Source organism: Heterodontus francisci, chromosome 14, assembly GCF_036365525.1.
Source record: "Heterodontus francisci isolate sHetFra1 chromosome 14, sHetFra1.hap1, whole genome shotgun sequence".
In the NCBI taxonomy this organism is placed as follows: domain Eukaryota; kingdom Metazoa; phylum Chordata; class Chondrichthyes; order Heterodontiformes; family Heterodontidae; genus Heterodontus; species Heterodontus francisci.
The window spans coordinates 21,894,415-21,911,242 of NC_090384.1; the positions used below are offsets into that span (position 1 = coordinate 21,894,415).

At 40.4% G+C, this 16,828-nt stretch overlaps 3 protein-coding genes and 2 pseudogenes across 4 annotated transcripts in view; 1 reads left to right on the plus strand and 4 right to left on the minus strand.

Annotated features, from left to right (window-relative positions):
* The window catches only part of LOC137376944 (CD82 antigen-like), a 199,176-nt gene that overhangs the window by 118,976 nt on the left and 63,372 nt on the right, over positions 1-16,828 (plus strand). The gene's annotated exons all lie outside the window — the stretch shown is intronic.
* Positions 1,124-10,582, minus strand: LOC137377231 (dynein heavy chain-like; annotated as a pseudogene).
* Positions 11,300-12,238, minus strand: LOC137377262 (dynein heavy chain-like; the record flags this gene model as incomplete). The annotated part of the gene is made up of 1 exon (XM_068046803.1): positions 11,300-12,238. A coding segment is annotated over one exon (939 nt), but the record flags the coding sequence as incomplete, so codon positions are not given.
* Positions 13,340-14,494, minus strand: LOC137377261 (dynein heavy chain-like; the record flags this gene model as incomplete). The annotated part of the gene is made up of 1 exon (XM_068046802.1): positions 13,340-14,494. A coding segment is annotated over one exon (1,155 nt), but the record flags the coding sequence as incomplete, so codon positions are not given.
* Positions 15,596-16,819, minus strand: LOC137377264 (dynein heavy chain-like; annotated as a pseudogene).

Genomic DNA, 16,828 nt, shown 5'->3' on the forward strand with positions numbered 1-16,828 from the left:
GTCGTCCTGTAGAAATGGAGTATTGTAGTCCTGTTGGAATGGGGTATTGTAGTCCTGTTGGAATGCAGTTTTGTAGTCCTGTTGGAATGGAATATTGTATTCCTGTTGGAATGGAGTATTGTAGTCCTGCAGAAATGGAGTATTGTACTCCCTTTGGAATGGAGTATTGTAGTCCTGTTGGAATGGAGTATTGTAGTCCTGTTGGAATGGAGTATTGTAGTCCTGTAGAAATGGAGTATTGTAGTCCCTTTGGAATGGAGTATTGTGGTCCTGTTGGAATGGAGTATTGTAGTCCTGTTGGAATGGAGTATTGCAGTCCTGTTTGAATGGAGTATTGTGGTCCTTTTGGAATGAAGTATTGTGGTCCTGTTGGAATGGAGTATTGTGGTCCTGTTGGAATGGAGTATTGTAGTCCTGTTGGAATGGAGTATTGTAGTCCTTTTGGAATGGAGTATTGTAGTCCTGTAGAAATGGAGTATTGTAGTCCTTTTGGAATGGAGTATTGTAGTCCTGTTGGAATGGAGTATTGTAGTCCTGTTGGAATGGAGTATTGTAGTCCTGTAGAAATGGAGTATTGTTGTCCCCTTGGAATGGAGTATTGTGGTCCATTTGGAATGGAGTATTGTAGTCCTGTCGAAATGGAGTATTGTAGTCCCTTTGGAATGGAGTATTGTCGTCCTGTTGCAATGGAGTATTGTAGTCCTGTAGAAATGGAGTATTGTCGTCCCTTTGGAATGGAGTATTGTAGTCCTGTTGGAATGGAGTATTGTATTCCTGTTGGAATGGAGTATTGTAGTCCTTTTGGAATGGAGTATTGTCGTCCTGTTGGAATCGAGTATTGTCGTCCTGTTGGAATGGACTATTGTAGTCCTTTTGGAATGGAGTATTGTAGTCCTGTTGGAATGGAGTATTATAGTCCTGTTGGAATGGAGTATTGTCGTCCTGTTGGAATGGACTATTGTTGTCCTGTTGGAATGGAGTATTGTATTCCTGTTGGAATGGAGTATTGTAGTCCTGTTGGAATGGACTATTGTAGTCCTGTTGGAATGGAGTATTGTCGTCCTGTTGGAATGGACTATTGTAGTCCTTTTGGAATGGAGTATTGTAGTCCTGTTGGAATGGAGTATTGTAGTCCTGTTGGAATGGAGTATTGTAGTCCTGTTGGAATGGAGTATTGTGGTCCTGTTGGAATGGAGTATTGTAGTCCTGTTGGAATGGAGTATTGTAGTCCTGTTGGAATGGAGTATGATATTCCATTTGGAATGGAGTATTGTAGTCCTGTAGAAATGGAGTATTGTATTCCTGTTGGAATGGAGTATTGTAGTCCTGTAGAAATGGAGTATTGTAGTCCTGTTGGAATGGAGTATTGTAGTCCTGTTGGAATGCAGTTTTGTAGTCCTGTTGGAATGGAATATTGTATTCCTGTTGGAATGGAGTATTGTAGTCCTGTAGAAATGGAGTATTGTAGTCCTTTTGGAATTGAGTATTGTAGTCCTGTAGAAATGGAGTATTGTAGTCCTTTTGGAATGGATTATTGTGGTCCATTTGGAATGGAGTATTGTAGTCCATTTGGAATGGATTATTGTGGTCCATTTGGAATGGAGTATTGTAGTCCTGTTGGAATGGAGTATTGTAGTCCTGTTGGAATGGAGTATTGTAGTCCATTTGGAATGGAGTATTGTAGTCCTGTTGGAATGGAGTATTGTTGTCCTGTTGGAATGGAGTCTTGTAGTCCTGTTGGAATGGAGTATTGTCGTCCTGTAGAAATGGAGTATTGTCGTCCTGTTGGAATGGAGTATTGTAGTCCATTTGGAATGGAGTATTGTGGTCCTGTTGGAATGGAGTATTGTAGTCCTGTTGCAATGAAGTATTGTAGTCCTGTTGGAATGGAGTATTGTAGTCCATTTGGAATGGAGTATTGTAGTCCTGCAGAAATGGAGTATTGTGGTCCTGTTGGAATGGAGTATTGTAGTCCTGTCGAAATGGAGTATTGCAGTCCTTTTGGAATGGAGTATTGTAGTCCTTTTGGAATGGAGTATTGTGGTCCTGTTGGAATGGAGTATTGTAGTCCTGTTGGAATGGAGTATTGTCGTCCTGTTGGAATGGAGTATTGTAGTCCATTTGGAATGGAGTATTGTAGTCCTTTTGGAATGGAGTATTGTAGTCCTTTTGGAATGGAGTATTGTGGTCCTGTTGGAATGGAGTATTGTAGTCCTGTTGGAATGGAGCATTGTAGTCCATTTGGAATGGAGTATTGTAGTCCTGTAGAAATGGAGTATTGTAGTCCTTTTGGAATGGATTATTGTGGTCCATTTGGAATGGAGTATTGTAGTCCTGTTGGAATGGAGTATTGTAGTCCTGTTGGAATGGAGTATTGTAGTCCATTTGGAATGGAGTATTGTAGTCCTGTTGGAATGGAGTATTGTAGTCCTGTTGGAATGGAGTCTTGTAGTCCTGTTGGAATGGAGTATTGTCGTCCTGTAGAAATGGAGTATTGTAGTCCTGTTGGAATGGGGTATTGTAGTCCTGTTGGAATGCAGTTTTGTAGTCCTGTTGGAATGGAATATTGTATTCCTGTTGGAATGGAGTATTGTAGTCCTGTAGAAATGGAGTATTGTACTCCCTTTGGAATGGAGTATTGTAGTCCTGTTGGAATGGAGTATTGTAGTCCTGTTGGAATGGAGTATTGTAGTCCTGTAGAAATGGAGTATTGTAGTCCCTTTGGAATGGAGTATTGTGGTCCTGTTGGAAAGGAGTATTGTAGTCCTGTTGGAATGGAGTATTGCAGTCCTGTTTGAATGGAGTATTGTGGTCCTTTTGGAATGAAGTATTGTGGTCCTGTTGGAATGGAGTATTGTGGTCCTGTTGGAATGGAGTATTGTAGTCCTGTTGGAATGGAGTATTGTAGTCCTTTTGGAATGGAGTATTGTAGTCCTGTAGAAATGGAGTATTGTAGTCCTTTTGGAATGGAGTATTGTAGTCCTGTTGGAATGGAGTATTGTAGTCCTGTTGGAATGGAGTATTGTAGTCCTGTAGAAATGGAGTATTGTTGTCCCCTTGGAATGGAGTATTGTGGTCCATTTGGAATGGAGTATTGTAGTCCTGTCGAAATGGAGTATTGTAGTCCCTTTGGAATGGAGTATTGTCGTCCTGTTGCAATGGAGTATTGTAGTCCTGTTGGAATGGAGTATTGTAGTCCTGTGGAAATGGAGTATTGTAGTCCTTTTGGAATGGAGTATTGTAGTCCTGTTGGAATGGAGTATTGTAGTCCTGTAGAAATGGAGTATTGTCGTCCCTTTGGAATGGAGTATTGTAGTCCTGTTGGAATGGAGTATTGTATTCCTGTTGGAATGGAGTATTGTAGTCATTTTGGAATGGAGTATTGTCGTCCTGTTGGAATCGAGTATTGTCGTCCTGTTGGAATGGACTATTGTAGTCCTTTTGGAATGGAGTATTGTAGTCCTGTTGGAATGGAGTATTATAGTCCTGTTGGAATGGAGTATTGTCGTCCTGTTGGAATGGACTATTGTTGTCCTGTTGGAATGGAGTATTGTATTCCTGTTGGAATGGAGTATTGTAGTCCTGTTGGAATGGACTATTGTAGTCCTGTTGGAATGGAGTATTGTCGTCCTGTTGGAATGGACTATTGTTGTCCTGTTGGAATGGAGTATTGTAGTCCTGTTGGAATGGAGTATTGTAGTCCTGTTGGAATGGAGTATTGTAGTCCTGTTGGAATGGAGTATTGTGGTCCTGTTGGAATGGAGTATTGTAGTCCTGTTGGAATGGAGTATTGTAGTCCTGTTGGAATGGAGTATGATATTCCATTTGGAATGGAGTATTGTAGTCCTGTAGAAATGGAGTATTGTATTCCTGTTGGAATGGAGTATTGTAGTCCTGTAGAAATGGAGTATTGTAGTCCTGTTGGAATGGAGTATTGTAGTCCTGTTGGAATGCAGTTTTGTAGTCCTGTTGGAATGGAATATTGTATTCCTGTTGGAATGGAGTATTGTAGTCCTGTAGAAATGGAGTATTGTAGTCCTTTTGGAATTGAGTATTGTAGTCCTGTAGAAATGGAGTATTGTAGTCCTTTTGGAATGGATTATTGTGGTCCATTTGGAATGGAGTATTGTAGTCCATTTGGAATGGATTATTGTGGTCCATTTGGAATGGAGTATTGTAGTCCTGTTGGAATGGAGTATTGTAGTCCTGTTGGAATGGAGTATTGTAGTCCATTTGGAATGGAGTATTGTAGTCCTGTTGGAATGGAGTATTGTTGTCCTGTTGGAATGGAGTCTTGTAGTCCTGTTGGAATGGAGTATTGTCGTCCTGTAGAAATGGAGTATTGTCGTCCTGTTGGAATGGAGTATTGTAGTCCATTTGGAATGGAGTATTGTGGTCCTGTTGGAATGGAGTATTGTAGTCCTGTTGCAATGAAGTATTGTAGTCCTGTTGGAATGGAGTATTGTAGTCCATTTGGAATGGAGTATTGTAGTCCTGCAGAAATGGAGTATTGTGGTCCTGTTGGAATGGAGTATTGTAGTCCTGTCGAAATGGAGTATTGCAGTCCTTTTGGAATGGAGTATTGTAGTCCTTTTGGAATGGAGTATTGTGGTCCTGTTGGAATGGAGTATTGTAGTCCTGTTGGAATGGAGTATTGTCGTCCTGTTGGAATGGAGTATTGTAGTCCATTTGGAATGGAGTATTGTAGTCCTTTTGGAATGGAGTATTGTAGTCCTTTTGGAGTGGAGTATTGTGGTCCTGTTGGAATGGAGTATTGTCGTCCTGTTGGAATGGACTATTGTTGTCCTGTTGGAATGGAGTATTGTATTCCTGTTGGAATGGAGTATTGTAGTCCTGTTGGAATGGACTATTGTAGTCCTGTTGGAATGGAGTATTGTCGTCCTGTTGGAATGGACTATTGTAGTCCTTTTGGAATGGAGTATTGTAGTCCTGTTGGAATGGAGTATTGTAGTCCTGTTGGAATGGAGTATTGTAGTCCTGTTGGAATGGAGTATTGTGGTCCTGTTGGAATGGAGTATTGTAGTCCTGTTGGAATGGAGTATTGTAGTCCTGTTGGAATGGAGTATGATATTCCATTTGGAATGGAGTATTGTAGTCCTGTAGAAATGGAGTATTGTATTCCTGTTGGAATGGAGTATTGTAGTCCTGTAGAAATGGAGTATTGTAGTCCTGTTGGAATGGAGTATTGTAGTCCTGTTGGAATGCAGTTTTGTAGTCCTGTTGGAATGGAATATTGTATTCCTGTTGGAATGGAGTATTGTAGTCCTGTAGAAATGGAGTATTGTAGTCCTTTTGGAATGGAGTATTGTAGTCCTGTAGAAATGGAGTATTGTAGTCCTTTTGGAATGGAGTATTGTAGTCCTTTTGGAATGGAGTATTGTGGTCCTGTTGGAATGGAGTATTGTGGTCCTGTTGGAATGGAGTATTGTAGTCCTGTTGGAATGGAGTATTGTAGTCCATTTGGAATGGAGTATTGTAGTCCTGTAGAAATGGAGTATTGTAGTCCTTTTGGAATGGATTATTGTGGTCCATTTGGAATGGAGTATTGTAGTCCTGTTGGAATGGAGTATTGTAGTCCTGTTGGAATGGAGTATTGTAGTCCATTTGGAATGGAGTATTGTAGTCCTGTTGGAATGGAGTATTGTAGTCCTGTTGGAATGGAGTCTTGTAGTCCTGTTGGAATGGAGTATTGTCGTCCTGTAGAAATGGAGTATTGTAGTCCTGTTGGAATGGAGTATTGTAGTCCTGTTGGAATGCAGTTTTGTCGTCCTGTTGGAATGGAATATTGTATTCCTGTTGGAATGGAGTATTGTAGTCCTGTAGAAATGGAGTATTGTACTCCCTTTGGAATGGAGTATTGTAGTCCTGTTGGAATGGAGTATTGTAGTCCTGTTGGAATGGAGTATTGCAGTCCTGTTTGAATGGAGTATTGTAGTCCTTTTGGAATGAAGTATTGTGGTCCTGTTGGAATGGAGTATTGTAGTCCTGTTTGAATGGAGTATTGTAGTCCTTTTGGAATGAAGTATTGTGGTCCTGTTGGAATGGAGTATTGTGGTCCTGTTGGAATGGAGTATTGTAGTCCTGTTGGAATGGAGTATTGTGGTCCTGTTGGAATGGAGTATGGTAGTCCTGTTGGAATGGAGTATTGTAGTCCTTTTGGAATGGAGTATTGTCGTCCTGTTGGAATGGAGTATTGTAGTCCTTTTGGAATGGAGTATTGTAGCCCTGTAGAAATGGAGTATTGTAGTCCTTTTGGAATGGAGTATTGTAGTCCATTTGGAATGGAGTATTGTAGTCCTGTAGAAATGGAGTATTGTAGTCCTGTTGGAATGGAGTATTGTAGTCCTTTTGGAATGGAGTATTGTAGTCCTGTTGGAATGGAGTATTGTATTCCTGTTGGAATGGAGTATTGTAGTCCTTTTGGAATGGAGTATTGTCGTCCTGTTGGAATCGAGTATTGTCGTCCTGTTGGAATGGACTATTGTAGTCCTTTTGGAATGGAGTATTGTAGTCCTGTTGGAATGGAGTATTATAGTCCTGTTGGAATGGAGTATTGTCGTCCTGTTGGAATGGACTATTGTTGTCCTGTTCGAATGGAGTATTGTATTCCTGTTGGAATGGAGTATTGTAGTCCTGTTGGAATGGACTATTGTAGTCCTGTTGGAATGGAGTATTGTCGTCCTGTTGGAATGGACTATTGTTGTCCTGTTGGAATGGAGTATTGTAGTCCTGTTGGAATGGAGTATTGTAGTCCTGTTGGAATGGAGTATTGTAGTCCTGTTGGAATGGAGTATTGTGGTCCTGTTGGAATGGAGTATTGTAGTCCTGTTGGAATGGAGTATTGTAGTCCTGTTGGAATGGAGTATGATATTCCATTTGGAATGGAGTATTGTAGTCCTGTAGAAATGGAGTATTGTATTCCTGTTGGAATGGAGTATTGTAGTCCTGTAGAAATGGAGTATTGTAGTCCTGTTGGAATGGAGTATTGTAGTCCTGTTGGAATGCAGTTTTGTAGTCCTGTTGGAATGGAATATTGTATTCCTGTTGGAATGGAGTATTGTAGTCCTGTAGAAATGGAGTATTGTAGTCCTTTTGGAATGGAGTATTGTAGTCCTGTAGAAATGGAGTATTGTAGTCCTTTTGGAATGGATTATTGTGGTCCATTTGGAATGGAGTATTGTAGTCCATTTGGAATGGATTATTGTGGTCCATTTGGAATGGAGTATTGTAGTCCTGTTGGAATGGAGTATTGTAGTCCTGTTGGAATGAAGTATTGTAGTCCATTTGGAATGGAGTATTGTAGTCCTGTTGGAATGGAGTATTGTAGTCCTGTTGGAATGGAGTCTTGTAGTCCTGTTGGAATGGAGTATTGTCGTCCTGTAGAAATGGAGTATTGTAGTCCTGTTGGAATGGAGTATTGTAGTCCATTTGGAATGGAGTATTGTGGTCCTGTTGGAATGGAGTATTGTAGTCCTGTTGCAATGAAGTATTGTAGTCCTGTTGGAATGGAGTATTGTAGTCCATTTGGAATGGAGTATTGTAGTCCTGTAGAAATGGAGTATTGTAGTCCTTTTGGAATGGAGTATTGTAGTCCTGTTGGAATGGAGTATTGTAGTCCATTTGGAATGGAGTATTGTAGTCCTGCAGAAATGGAGTATTGTGGTCCTGTTGGAATGGAGTATTGTAGTCCTGTCGAAATGGAGTATTGTAGTCCTTTTGGAATGGAGTATTGTAGTCCTTTTGGATTGGAGTATTGTGGTCCTGTTGGAATGGAGTATTGTAGTCCTGTTGGAATGGAGTATTGTCGTCCTGTTGGAATGGAGTATTGTAGTCCATTTGGAATGGAGTATTGTAGTCCTTTTGGAATGGAGTATTGTAGTCCTTTTGGAATGGAGTATTGTGGTCCTGTTGGAATGGAGTATTGTAGTCCTGTTGGAATGGAGTATTGTAGTCCTGTAGAAATGGAGTATTGTAGTCCTTTTGGAATGGAGTATTGTAGTCCTTTTGGAATGGAGTATTGTGGTCCTGTTGGAATGGAGTATTGTAGTCCTGTTGGAATGGAGTATTGTAGTCCTGTTGGAATGGAGTACTGTAGTCCTGTTGGAATGGAGTATGATATTCCATTTGGAATGGAGTATTGTAGTCCTGTAGAAATGGAGTATTGTATTCCTGTTGGAATGGAGTATTGTAGTGCTGTAGAAATGGAGTATTGTAGTCCTGTAGAAATGGAGTATTGTAGTCCTGTTGGAATGGAGTATTGTAGTCCTTTTGGAATGGAGTATTGTAGTCCTGTTGGAATGGAGTATTGTATTCCTGTTGGAATGGAGTATTGTAGTCCTTTTGGAATGGAGTATTGTCGTCCTGTTGGAATCGAGTATTGTCGTCCTGTTGGAATGGACTATTATAGTCCTTTTGGAATGGAGTATTGTAGTCCTGTTGGAATGGAGTATTATAGTCCTGTTGGAATGGAGTATTGTCGTCCTGTTGGAATGGACTATTGTTGTCCTGTTGGAATGGAGTATTGTATTCCTGTTGGAATGGAGTATTGTAGTCCTGTTGGAATGGACTATTGTAGTCCTGTTGGAATGGAGTATTGTCGTCCTGTTGGAATGGACTATTGTTGTCCTGTTGGAATGGAGTATTGTAGTCCTGTTGGAATGGAGTATTGTAGTCCTGTTGGAATGGAGTATTGTAGTCCTGTTGGAATGGAGTATTGTGGTCCTGTTGGAATGGAGTATTGTAGTCCTGTTGGAATGGAGTATTGTAGTCCTGTTGGAATGGAGTATGATATTCCATTTGGAATGGAGTATTGTAGTCCTGTAGAAATGGAGTATTGTATTCCTGTTGGAATGGAGTATTGTAGTCCTGTAGAAATGGAGTATTGTAGTCCTGTTGGAATGGAGTATTGTAGTCCTGTTGGAATGCAGTTTTGTAGTCCTGTTGGAATGGAATATTGTATTCCTGTTGGAATGGAGTATTGTAGTCCTGTAGAAATGGAGTATTGTAGTCCTTTTGGAATGGAGTATTGTAGTCCTGTAGAAATGGAGTATTGTAGTCCTTTTGGAATGGATTATTGTGGTCCATTTGGAATGGAGTATTGTAGTCCATTTGGAATGGATTATTGTGGTCCATTTGGAATGGAGTATTGTAGTCCTGTTGGAATGGAGTATTGTAGTCCTGTTGGAATGGAGTATTGTAGTCCATTTGGAATGGAGTATTGTAGTCCTGTTGGAATGGAGTATTGTAGTCCTGTTGGAATGGAGTCTTGTAGTCCTGTTGGAATGGAGTATTGTCGTCCTGTAGAAATGGAGTATTGTAGTCCTGTTGGAATGGAGTATTGTAGTCCATTTGGAATGGAGTATTGTGGTCCTGTTGGAATGGAGTATTGTAGTCCTGTTGCAATGAAGTATTGTAGTCCTGTTGGAATGGAGTATTGTAGTCCATTTGGAATGGAGTATTGTAGTCCTGTAGAAATGGAGTATTGTAGTCCTTTTGGAATGGAGTATTGTAGTCCTGTTGGAATGGAGTATTGTAGTCCATTTGGAATGGAGTATTGTAGTCCTGCAGAAATGGAGTATTGTGGTCCTGTTGGAATGGAGTATTGTAGTCCTGTCGAAATGGAGTATTGTAGTCCTTTTGGAATGGAGTATTGTAGTCCTTTTGGAATGGAGTATTGTGGTCCTGTTGGAATGGAGTATTGTAGTCCTGTTGGAATGGAGTATTGTAGTCCTGTTTGAATTGAGTATTGTCGTCCTGTTGGAATGGAGTATTGTAGTCCATTTGGAATGGAGTATTGTAGTCCTTTTGGAATGGAGTATTGCAGTCCTGTTTGAATTGAGTATTGTCGTCCTGTTGGAATGGAGTATTGTAGTCCATTTGGAATGGAGTATTGTAGTCCTTTTGGAATGGAGTATTGTAGTCCTTTTGGAATGGAGTATTGTGGTCCTGTTGGAATGGAGTATTGTAGTCCTGTTGGAATGGAGTATTGTAGTCCTGTAGAAATGGAGTATTGTAGTCCTTTTGGAATGGAGTATTGTAGTCCTTTTGGAATGGAGTATTGTGGTCCTGTTGGAATGGAGTATTGTAGTCCTGTTGGAATGGAGTATTGTAGTCCTGTTGGAATGGAGTACTGTAGTCCTGTTGGAATGGAGTATGATATTCCATTTGGAATGGAGTATTGTAGTCCTGTAGAAATGGAGTATTGTATTCCTGTTGGAATGGAGTATTGTAGTCCTGTAGAAATGGAGTATTGTAGTCCTGTTGGAATGGAGTATTGTAGTCCTGTTGAAATGCAGTTTTGTAGTCCTGTTGGAATGGAATATTGTATTCCTGTTGGAATGGAGTATTGTAGTCCTGTAGAAATGGAGTATTGTAGTCCTTTTGGAATGGAGTATTGTAGTCCTGTAGAAATGGAGTATTGTAGTCCTTTTGGAATGGAGTATTGTAGTCCTTTTGGAATGGAGTATTGTGGTCCTGTTGGAATGGAGTATTGTGGTCCTGTTGGAATGGAGTATTGTAGTCCTGTTGGAATGGAGTATTGTAGTCCATTTGGAATGGAGTATTGTAGTCCTGTAGAAATGGAGTATTGTAGTCCTTTTGGAATGGATTATTGTGGTCCATTTGGAATGGAGTATTGTAGTCCTGTTGGAATGGAGTATTGTAGTCCTGTTGGAATGGAGTATTGTAGTCCATTTGGAATGGAGTATTGTAGTCCTGTTGGAATGGAGTATTGTAGTCCTGTTGGAATGGAGTCTTGTAGTCCTGTTGGAATGGAGTATTGTCGTCCTGTAGAAATGGAGTATTGTAGTCCTGTTGGAATGGAGTATTGTAGTCCTGTTGGAATGCAGTTTTGTCGTCCTGTTGGAATGGAATATTGTATTCCTGTTGGAATGGAGTATTGTAGTCCTGTAGAAATGGAGTATTGTACTCCCTTTGGAATGGAGTATTGTAGTCCTGTTGGAATGGAGTATTGTAGTCCTGTTGGAATGGAGTATTGCAGTCCTGTTTGAATGGAGTATTGTAGTCCTTTTGGAATGAAGTATTGTGGTCCTGTTGGAATGGAGTATTGTAGTCCTGTTTGAATGGAGTATTGTAGTCCTTTTGGAATGAAGTATTGTGGTCCTGTTGGAATGGAGTATTGTGGTCCTGTTGGAATGGAGTATTGTAGTCCTGTTGGAATGGAGTATTGTGGTCCTGTTGGAATGGAGTATTGTAGTCCTGTTGGAATGGAGTATTGTAGTCCTTTTGGAATGGAGTATTGTCGTCCTGTTGGAATGGAGTATTGTAGTCCTTTTGGAATGGAGTATTGTAGTCCTGTAGAAATGGAGTATTGTAGTCCTTTTGGAATGGAGTATTGTAGTCCATTTGGAATGGAGTATTGTAGTCCTGTAGAAATGGAGTATTGTAGTCCTGTTGGAATGGAGTATTGTAGTCCTTTTGGAATGGAGTATTGTAGTCCTGTTGGAATGGAGTATTGTAGTCCCTTTGGAATGGAGTATTGTAGTCCTGTTGGAATGGAGTATTGTAGTCCTGTTGGAATGGAGTATTGTAGTCCTGTAGAAATGGAGTATTGTAGTCCTGTTGGAATGGAGTATTGTAGTCCTTTTGGAATGGAGTATTGTAGTCCTGTTGGAATGGAGTATTGTAGTCCCTTTGGAATGGAGTATTGTAGTCCTGTTGGAATGGAGTATTGTAGTCCTGTTGGAATGGAGTATTGTAGTCCTGTAGAAATGGAGTATTGTTGTCCCCTTGGAATGGAGTATTGTGGTCCATTTGGAATGGAGTATTGTAGTCCTGTCGAAATGGAGTATTGTAGTCCCTTTGGAATGGAGTATTGTCGTCCTGTTGGAATGGAGTATTGTAGTCCTGTTGGAATGGAGTATTGTAGTCCTGTGGAAATGGAGAATTGTAGTCCTTTTGGAATGGAGTATTGTAGTCCTGTTGGAATGGAGTATTGTAGTCCTGTTGGAATGGAGTACTGTAGTCCTGTTGGAATGGAGTATGATATTCCATTTGGAATGGAGTATTGTAGTCCTGTAGAAATGGAGTATTGTATTCCTGTTGGAATGGAGTATTGTAGTGCTGTAGAAATGGAGTATTGTAGTCCTGTAGAAATGGAGTATTGTAGTCCTGTTGGAATGGAGTATTGTAGTCCTTTTGGAATGGAGTATTGTAGTCCTGTTGGAATGGAGTATTGTATTCCTGTTGGAATGGAGTATTGTAGTCCTTTTGGAATGGAGTATTGTCGTCCTGTTGGAATCGAGTATTGTCGTCCTGTTGGAATGGACTATTATAGTCCTTTTGGAATGGAGTATTGTAGTCCTGTTGGAATGGAGTATTATAGTCCTGTTGGAATGGAGTATTGTCGTCCTGTTGGAATGGACTATTGTTGTCCTGTTGGAATGGAGTATTGTATTCCTGTTGGAATGGAGTATTGTAGTCCTGTTGGAATGGACTATTGTAGTCCTGTTGGAATGGAGTATTGTCGTCCTGTTGGAATGGACTATTGTTGTCCTGTTGGAATGGAGTATTGTAGTCCTGTTGGAATGGAGTATTGTAGTCCTGTTGGAATGGAGTATTGTAGTCCTGTTGGAATGGAGTATTGTGGTCCTGTTGGAATGGAGTATTGTAGTCCTGTTGGAATGGAGTATTGTAGTCCTGTTGGAATGGAGTATGATATTCCATTTGGAATGGAGTATTGTAGTCCTGTAGAAATGGAGTATTGTATTCCTGTTGGAATGGAGTATTGTAGTCCTGTAGAAATGGAGTATTGTAGTCCTGTTGGAATGGAGTATTGTAGTCCTGTTGGAATGCAGTTTTGTAGTCCTGTTGGAATGGAATATTGTATTCCTGTTGGAATGGAGTATTGTAGTCCTGTAGAAATGGAGTATTGTAGTCCTTTTGGAATGGAGTATTGTAGTCCTGTAGAAATGGAGTATTGTAGTCCTTTTGGAATGGATTATTGTGGTCCATTTGGAATGGAGTATTGTAGTCCATTTGGAATGGATTATTGTGGTCCATTTGGAATGGAGTATTGTAGTCCTGTTGGAATGGAGTATTGTAGTCCTGTTGGAATGGAGTATTGTAGTCCATTTGGAATGGAGTATTGTAGTCCTGTTGGAATGGAGTATTGTAGTCCTGTTGGAATGGAGTCTTGTAGTCCTGTTGGAATGGAGTATTGTCGTCCTGTAGAAATGGAGTATTGTAGTCCTGTTGGAATGGAGTATTGTAGTCCATTTGGAATGGAGTATTGTGGTCCTGTTGGAATGGAGTATTGTAGTCCTGTTGCAATGAAGTATTGTAGTCCTGTTGGAATGGAGTATTGTAGTCCATTTGGAATGGAGTATTGTAGTCCTGTAGAAATGGAGTATTGTAGTCCTTTTGGAATGGAGTATTGTAGTCCTGTTGGAATGGAGTATTGTAGTCCATTTGGAATGGAGTATTGTAGTCCTGCAGAAATGGAGTATTGTGGTCCTGTTGGAATGGAGTATTGTAGTCCTGTCGAAATGGAGTATTGTAGTCCTTTTGGAATGGAGTATTGTAGTCCTTTTGGAATGGAGTATTGTGGTCCTGTTGGAATGGAGTATTGTAGTCCTGTTGGAATGGAGTATTGTAGTCCTGTTTGAATTGAGTATTGTCGTCCTGTTGGAATGGAGTATTGTAGTCCATTTGGAATGGAGTATTGTAGTCCTTTTGGAATGGAGTATTGCAGTCCTGTTTGAATTGAGTATTGTCGTCCTGTTGGAATGGAGTATTGTAGTCCATTTGGAATGGAGTATTGTAGTCCTTTTGGAATGGAGTATTGTAGTCCTTTTGGAATGGAGTATTGTGGTCCTGTTGGAATGGAGTATTGTAGTCCTGTTGGAATGGAGTATTGTAGTCCTGTAGAAATGGAGTATTGTAGTCCTTTTGGAATGGAGTATTGTAGTCCTTTTGGAATGGAGTATTGTGGTCCTGTTGGAATGGAGTATTGTAGTCCTGTTGGAATGGAGTATTGTAGTCCTGTTGGAATGGAGTACTGTAGTCCTGTTGGAATGGAGTATGATATTCCATTTGGAATGGAGTATTGTAGTCCTGTAGAAATGGAGTATTGTATTCCTGTTGGAATGGAGTATTGTAGTCCTGTAGAAATGGAGTATTGTAGTCCTGTTGGAATGGAGTATTGTAGTCCTGTTGAAATGCAGTTTTGTAGTCCTGTTGGAATGGAATATTGTATTCCTGTTGGAATGGAGTATTGTAGTCCTGTAGAAATGGAGTATTGTAGTCCTTTTGGAATGGAGTATTGTAGTCCTGTAGAAATGGAGTATTGTAGTCCTTTTGGAATGGAGTATTGTAGTCCTTTTGGAATGGAGTATTGTGGTCCTGTTGGAATGGAGTATTGTGGTCCTGTTGGAATGGAGTATTGTAGTCCTGTTGGAATGGAGTATTGTAGTCCATTTGGAATGGAGTATTGTAGTCCTGTAGAAATGGAGTATTGTAGTCCTTTTGGAATGGATTATTGTGGTCCATTTGGAATGGAGTATTGTAGTCCTGTTGGAATGGAGTATTGTAGTCCTGTTGGAATGGAGTATTGTAGTCCATTTGGAATGGAGTATTGTAGTCCTGTTGGAATGGAGTATTGTAGTCCTGTTGGAATGGAGTCTTGTAGTCCTGTTGGAATGGAGTATTGTCGTCCTGTAGAAATGGAGTATTGTAGTCCTGTTGGAATGGAGTATTGTAGTCCTGTTGGAATGCAGTTTTGTCGTCCTGTTGGAATGGAATATTGTATTCCTGTTGGAATGGAGTATTGTAGTCCTGTAGAAATGGAGTATTGTACTCCCTTTGGAATGGAGTATTGTAGTCCTGTTGGAATGGAGTATTGTAGTCCTGTTGGAATGGAGTATTGCAGTCCTGTTTGAATGGAGTATTGTAGTCCTTTTGGAATGAAGTATTGTGGTCCTGTTGGAATGGAGTATTGTAGTCCTGTTTGAATGGAGTATTGTAGTCCTTTTGGAATGAAGTATTGTGGTCCTGTTGGAATGGAGTATTGTGGTCCTGTTGGAATGGAGTATTGTAGTCCTGTTGGAATGGAGTATTGTGGTCCTGTTGGAATGGAGTATTGTAGTCCTGTTGGAATGGAGTATTGTAGTCCTTTTGGAATGGAGTATTGTCGTCCTGTTGGAATGGAGTATTGTAGTCCTTTTGGAATGGAGTATTGTAGTCCTGTAGAAATGGAGTATTGTAGTCCTTTTGGAATGGAGTATTGTAGTCCATTTGGAATGGAGTATTGTAGTCCTGTAGAAATGGAGTATTGTAGTCCTGTTGGAATGGAGTATTGTAGTCCTTTTGGAATGGAGTATTGTAGTCCTGTTGGAATGGAGTATTGTAGTCCCTTTGGAATGGAGTATTGTAGTCCTGTTGGAATGGAGTATTGTAGTCCTGTTGGAATGGAGTATTGTAGTCCTGTAGAAATGGAGTATTGTAGTCCTGTTGGAATGGAGTATTGTAGTCCTTTTGGAATGGAGTATTGTAGTCCTGTTGGAATGGAGTATTGTAGTCCCTTTGGAATGGAGTATTGTAGTCCTGTTGGAATGGAGTATTGTAGTCCTGTTGGAATGGAGTATTGTAGTCCTGTAGAAATGGAGTATTGTTGTCCCCTTGGAATGGAGTATTGTGGTCCATTTGGAATGGAGTATTGTAGTCCTGTCGAAATGGAGTATTGTAGTCCCTTTGGAATGGAGTATTGTCGTCCTGTTGGAATGGAGTATTGTAGTCCTGTTGGAATGGAGTATTGTAGTCCTGTGGAAATGGAGAATTGTAGTCCTTTTGGAATGGAGTATTGTAGTCCTGTTGGAATGGAGTATTGTAGTCCTGTAGAAATGGAGTATTGTCGTCCCTTTGGAATGGAGTATTGTGGTCCTGTAGAAATGGAGTATTGTAGTCCCTTTGGAATGGAGTATTGTCGTCCTGTTGGAATGGAGTATTGTAGTCCTCTTGGAATGGAGTATTGTAGTCCTTTTGGAATGGAGTATTGTAGTCCTGTTGGAATGGAGTATTGTAGTCCCTTTGGAATGGAGTATTTTAGTCCTGTAGAAATGGAGTATTGTAGTCCTGTTGGAATGGAGTATTGTAGTCCTGTTGGAATGCAGTTTTGTAGTCCTGTTGGAATGGAATATTGTATTCCTGTTGGAATGGAGTATTGTAGTCCTGTAGAAATGGAGTATTGTAGTCCCTTTGGAATGGAGTATTGTAGTCCTGTTGGAATGGAGGACTGTAGTCCCGTTGGAATGGAGTCCCGTAGTCCCGTTGGAATGGACTATTGTAGTCCTGTTGCAATGAAGTATTGTAGTCCTTTTGGAATGGAGTATTGTAGTCCTGTAGAAATGGAGTATTGTAGTCCCTTTGGAATGGAGTATTGTACTCCTGTTGGAATGGAGTATTGTAGTCCCTTTGGAATGGAGTATTGTAGTCCCTTTGGAATGGAGTATTGTAGTCCTGTTGGAATGGAGTATTGTAGTCCTGTTGGAATGGAGTATTGTAGTCCTGTTGGAATCGAGTATTGTCGTCCTGTTGGAATGGACTATTGTAGTCCTTTTGGAATGGAGTATTGTAGTCCTGTTGGAATGGAGTATTGTATTCCTGTTGGAATGGAGTATTGTAGTCCTGTAGAAATGGAGTATTGTAGTCCTGTTGGAATGGAGTATTGTATTCCTGTTGGAATGGACTATTGTAGTCCTTTTGGAATGGAGTATTGTAGTCCTGTTGGAATGGAGTATTGTATTCCTGTTGGAATGGAGTATTGTAGTCCTGTTGGAATGGAGTATTGTAG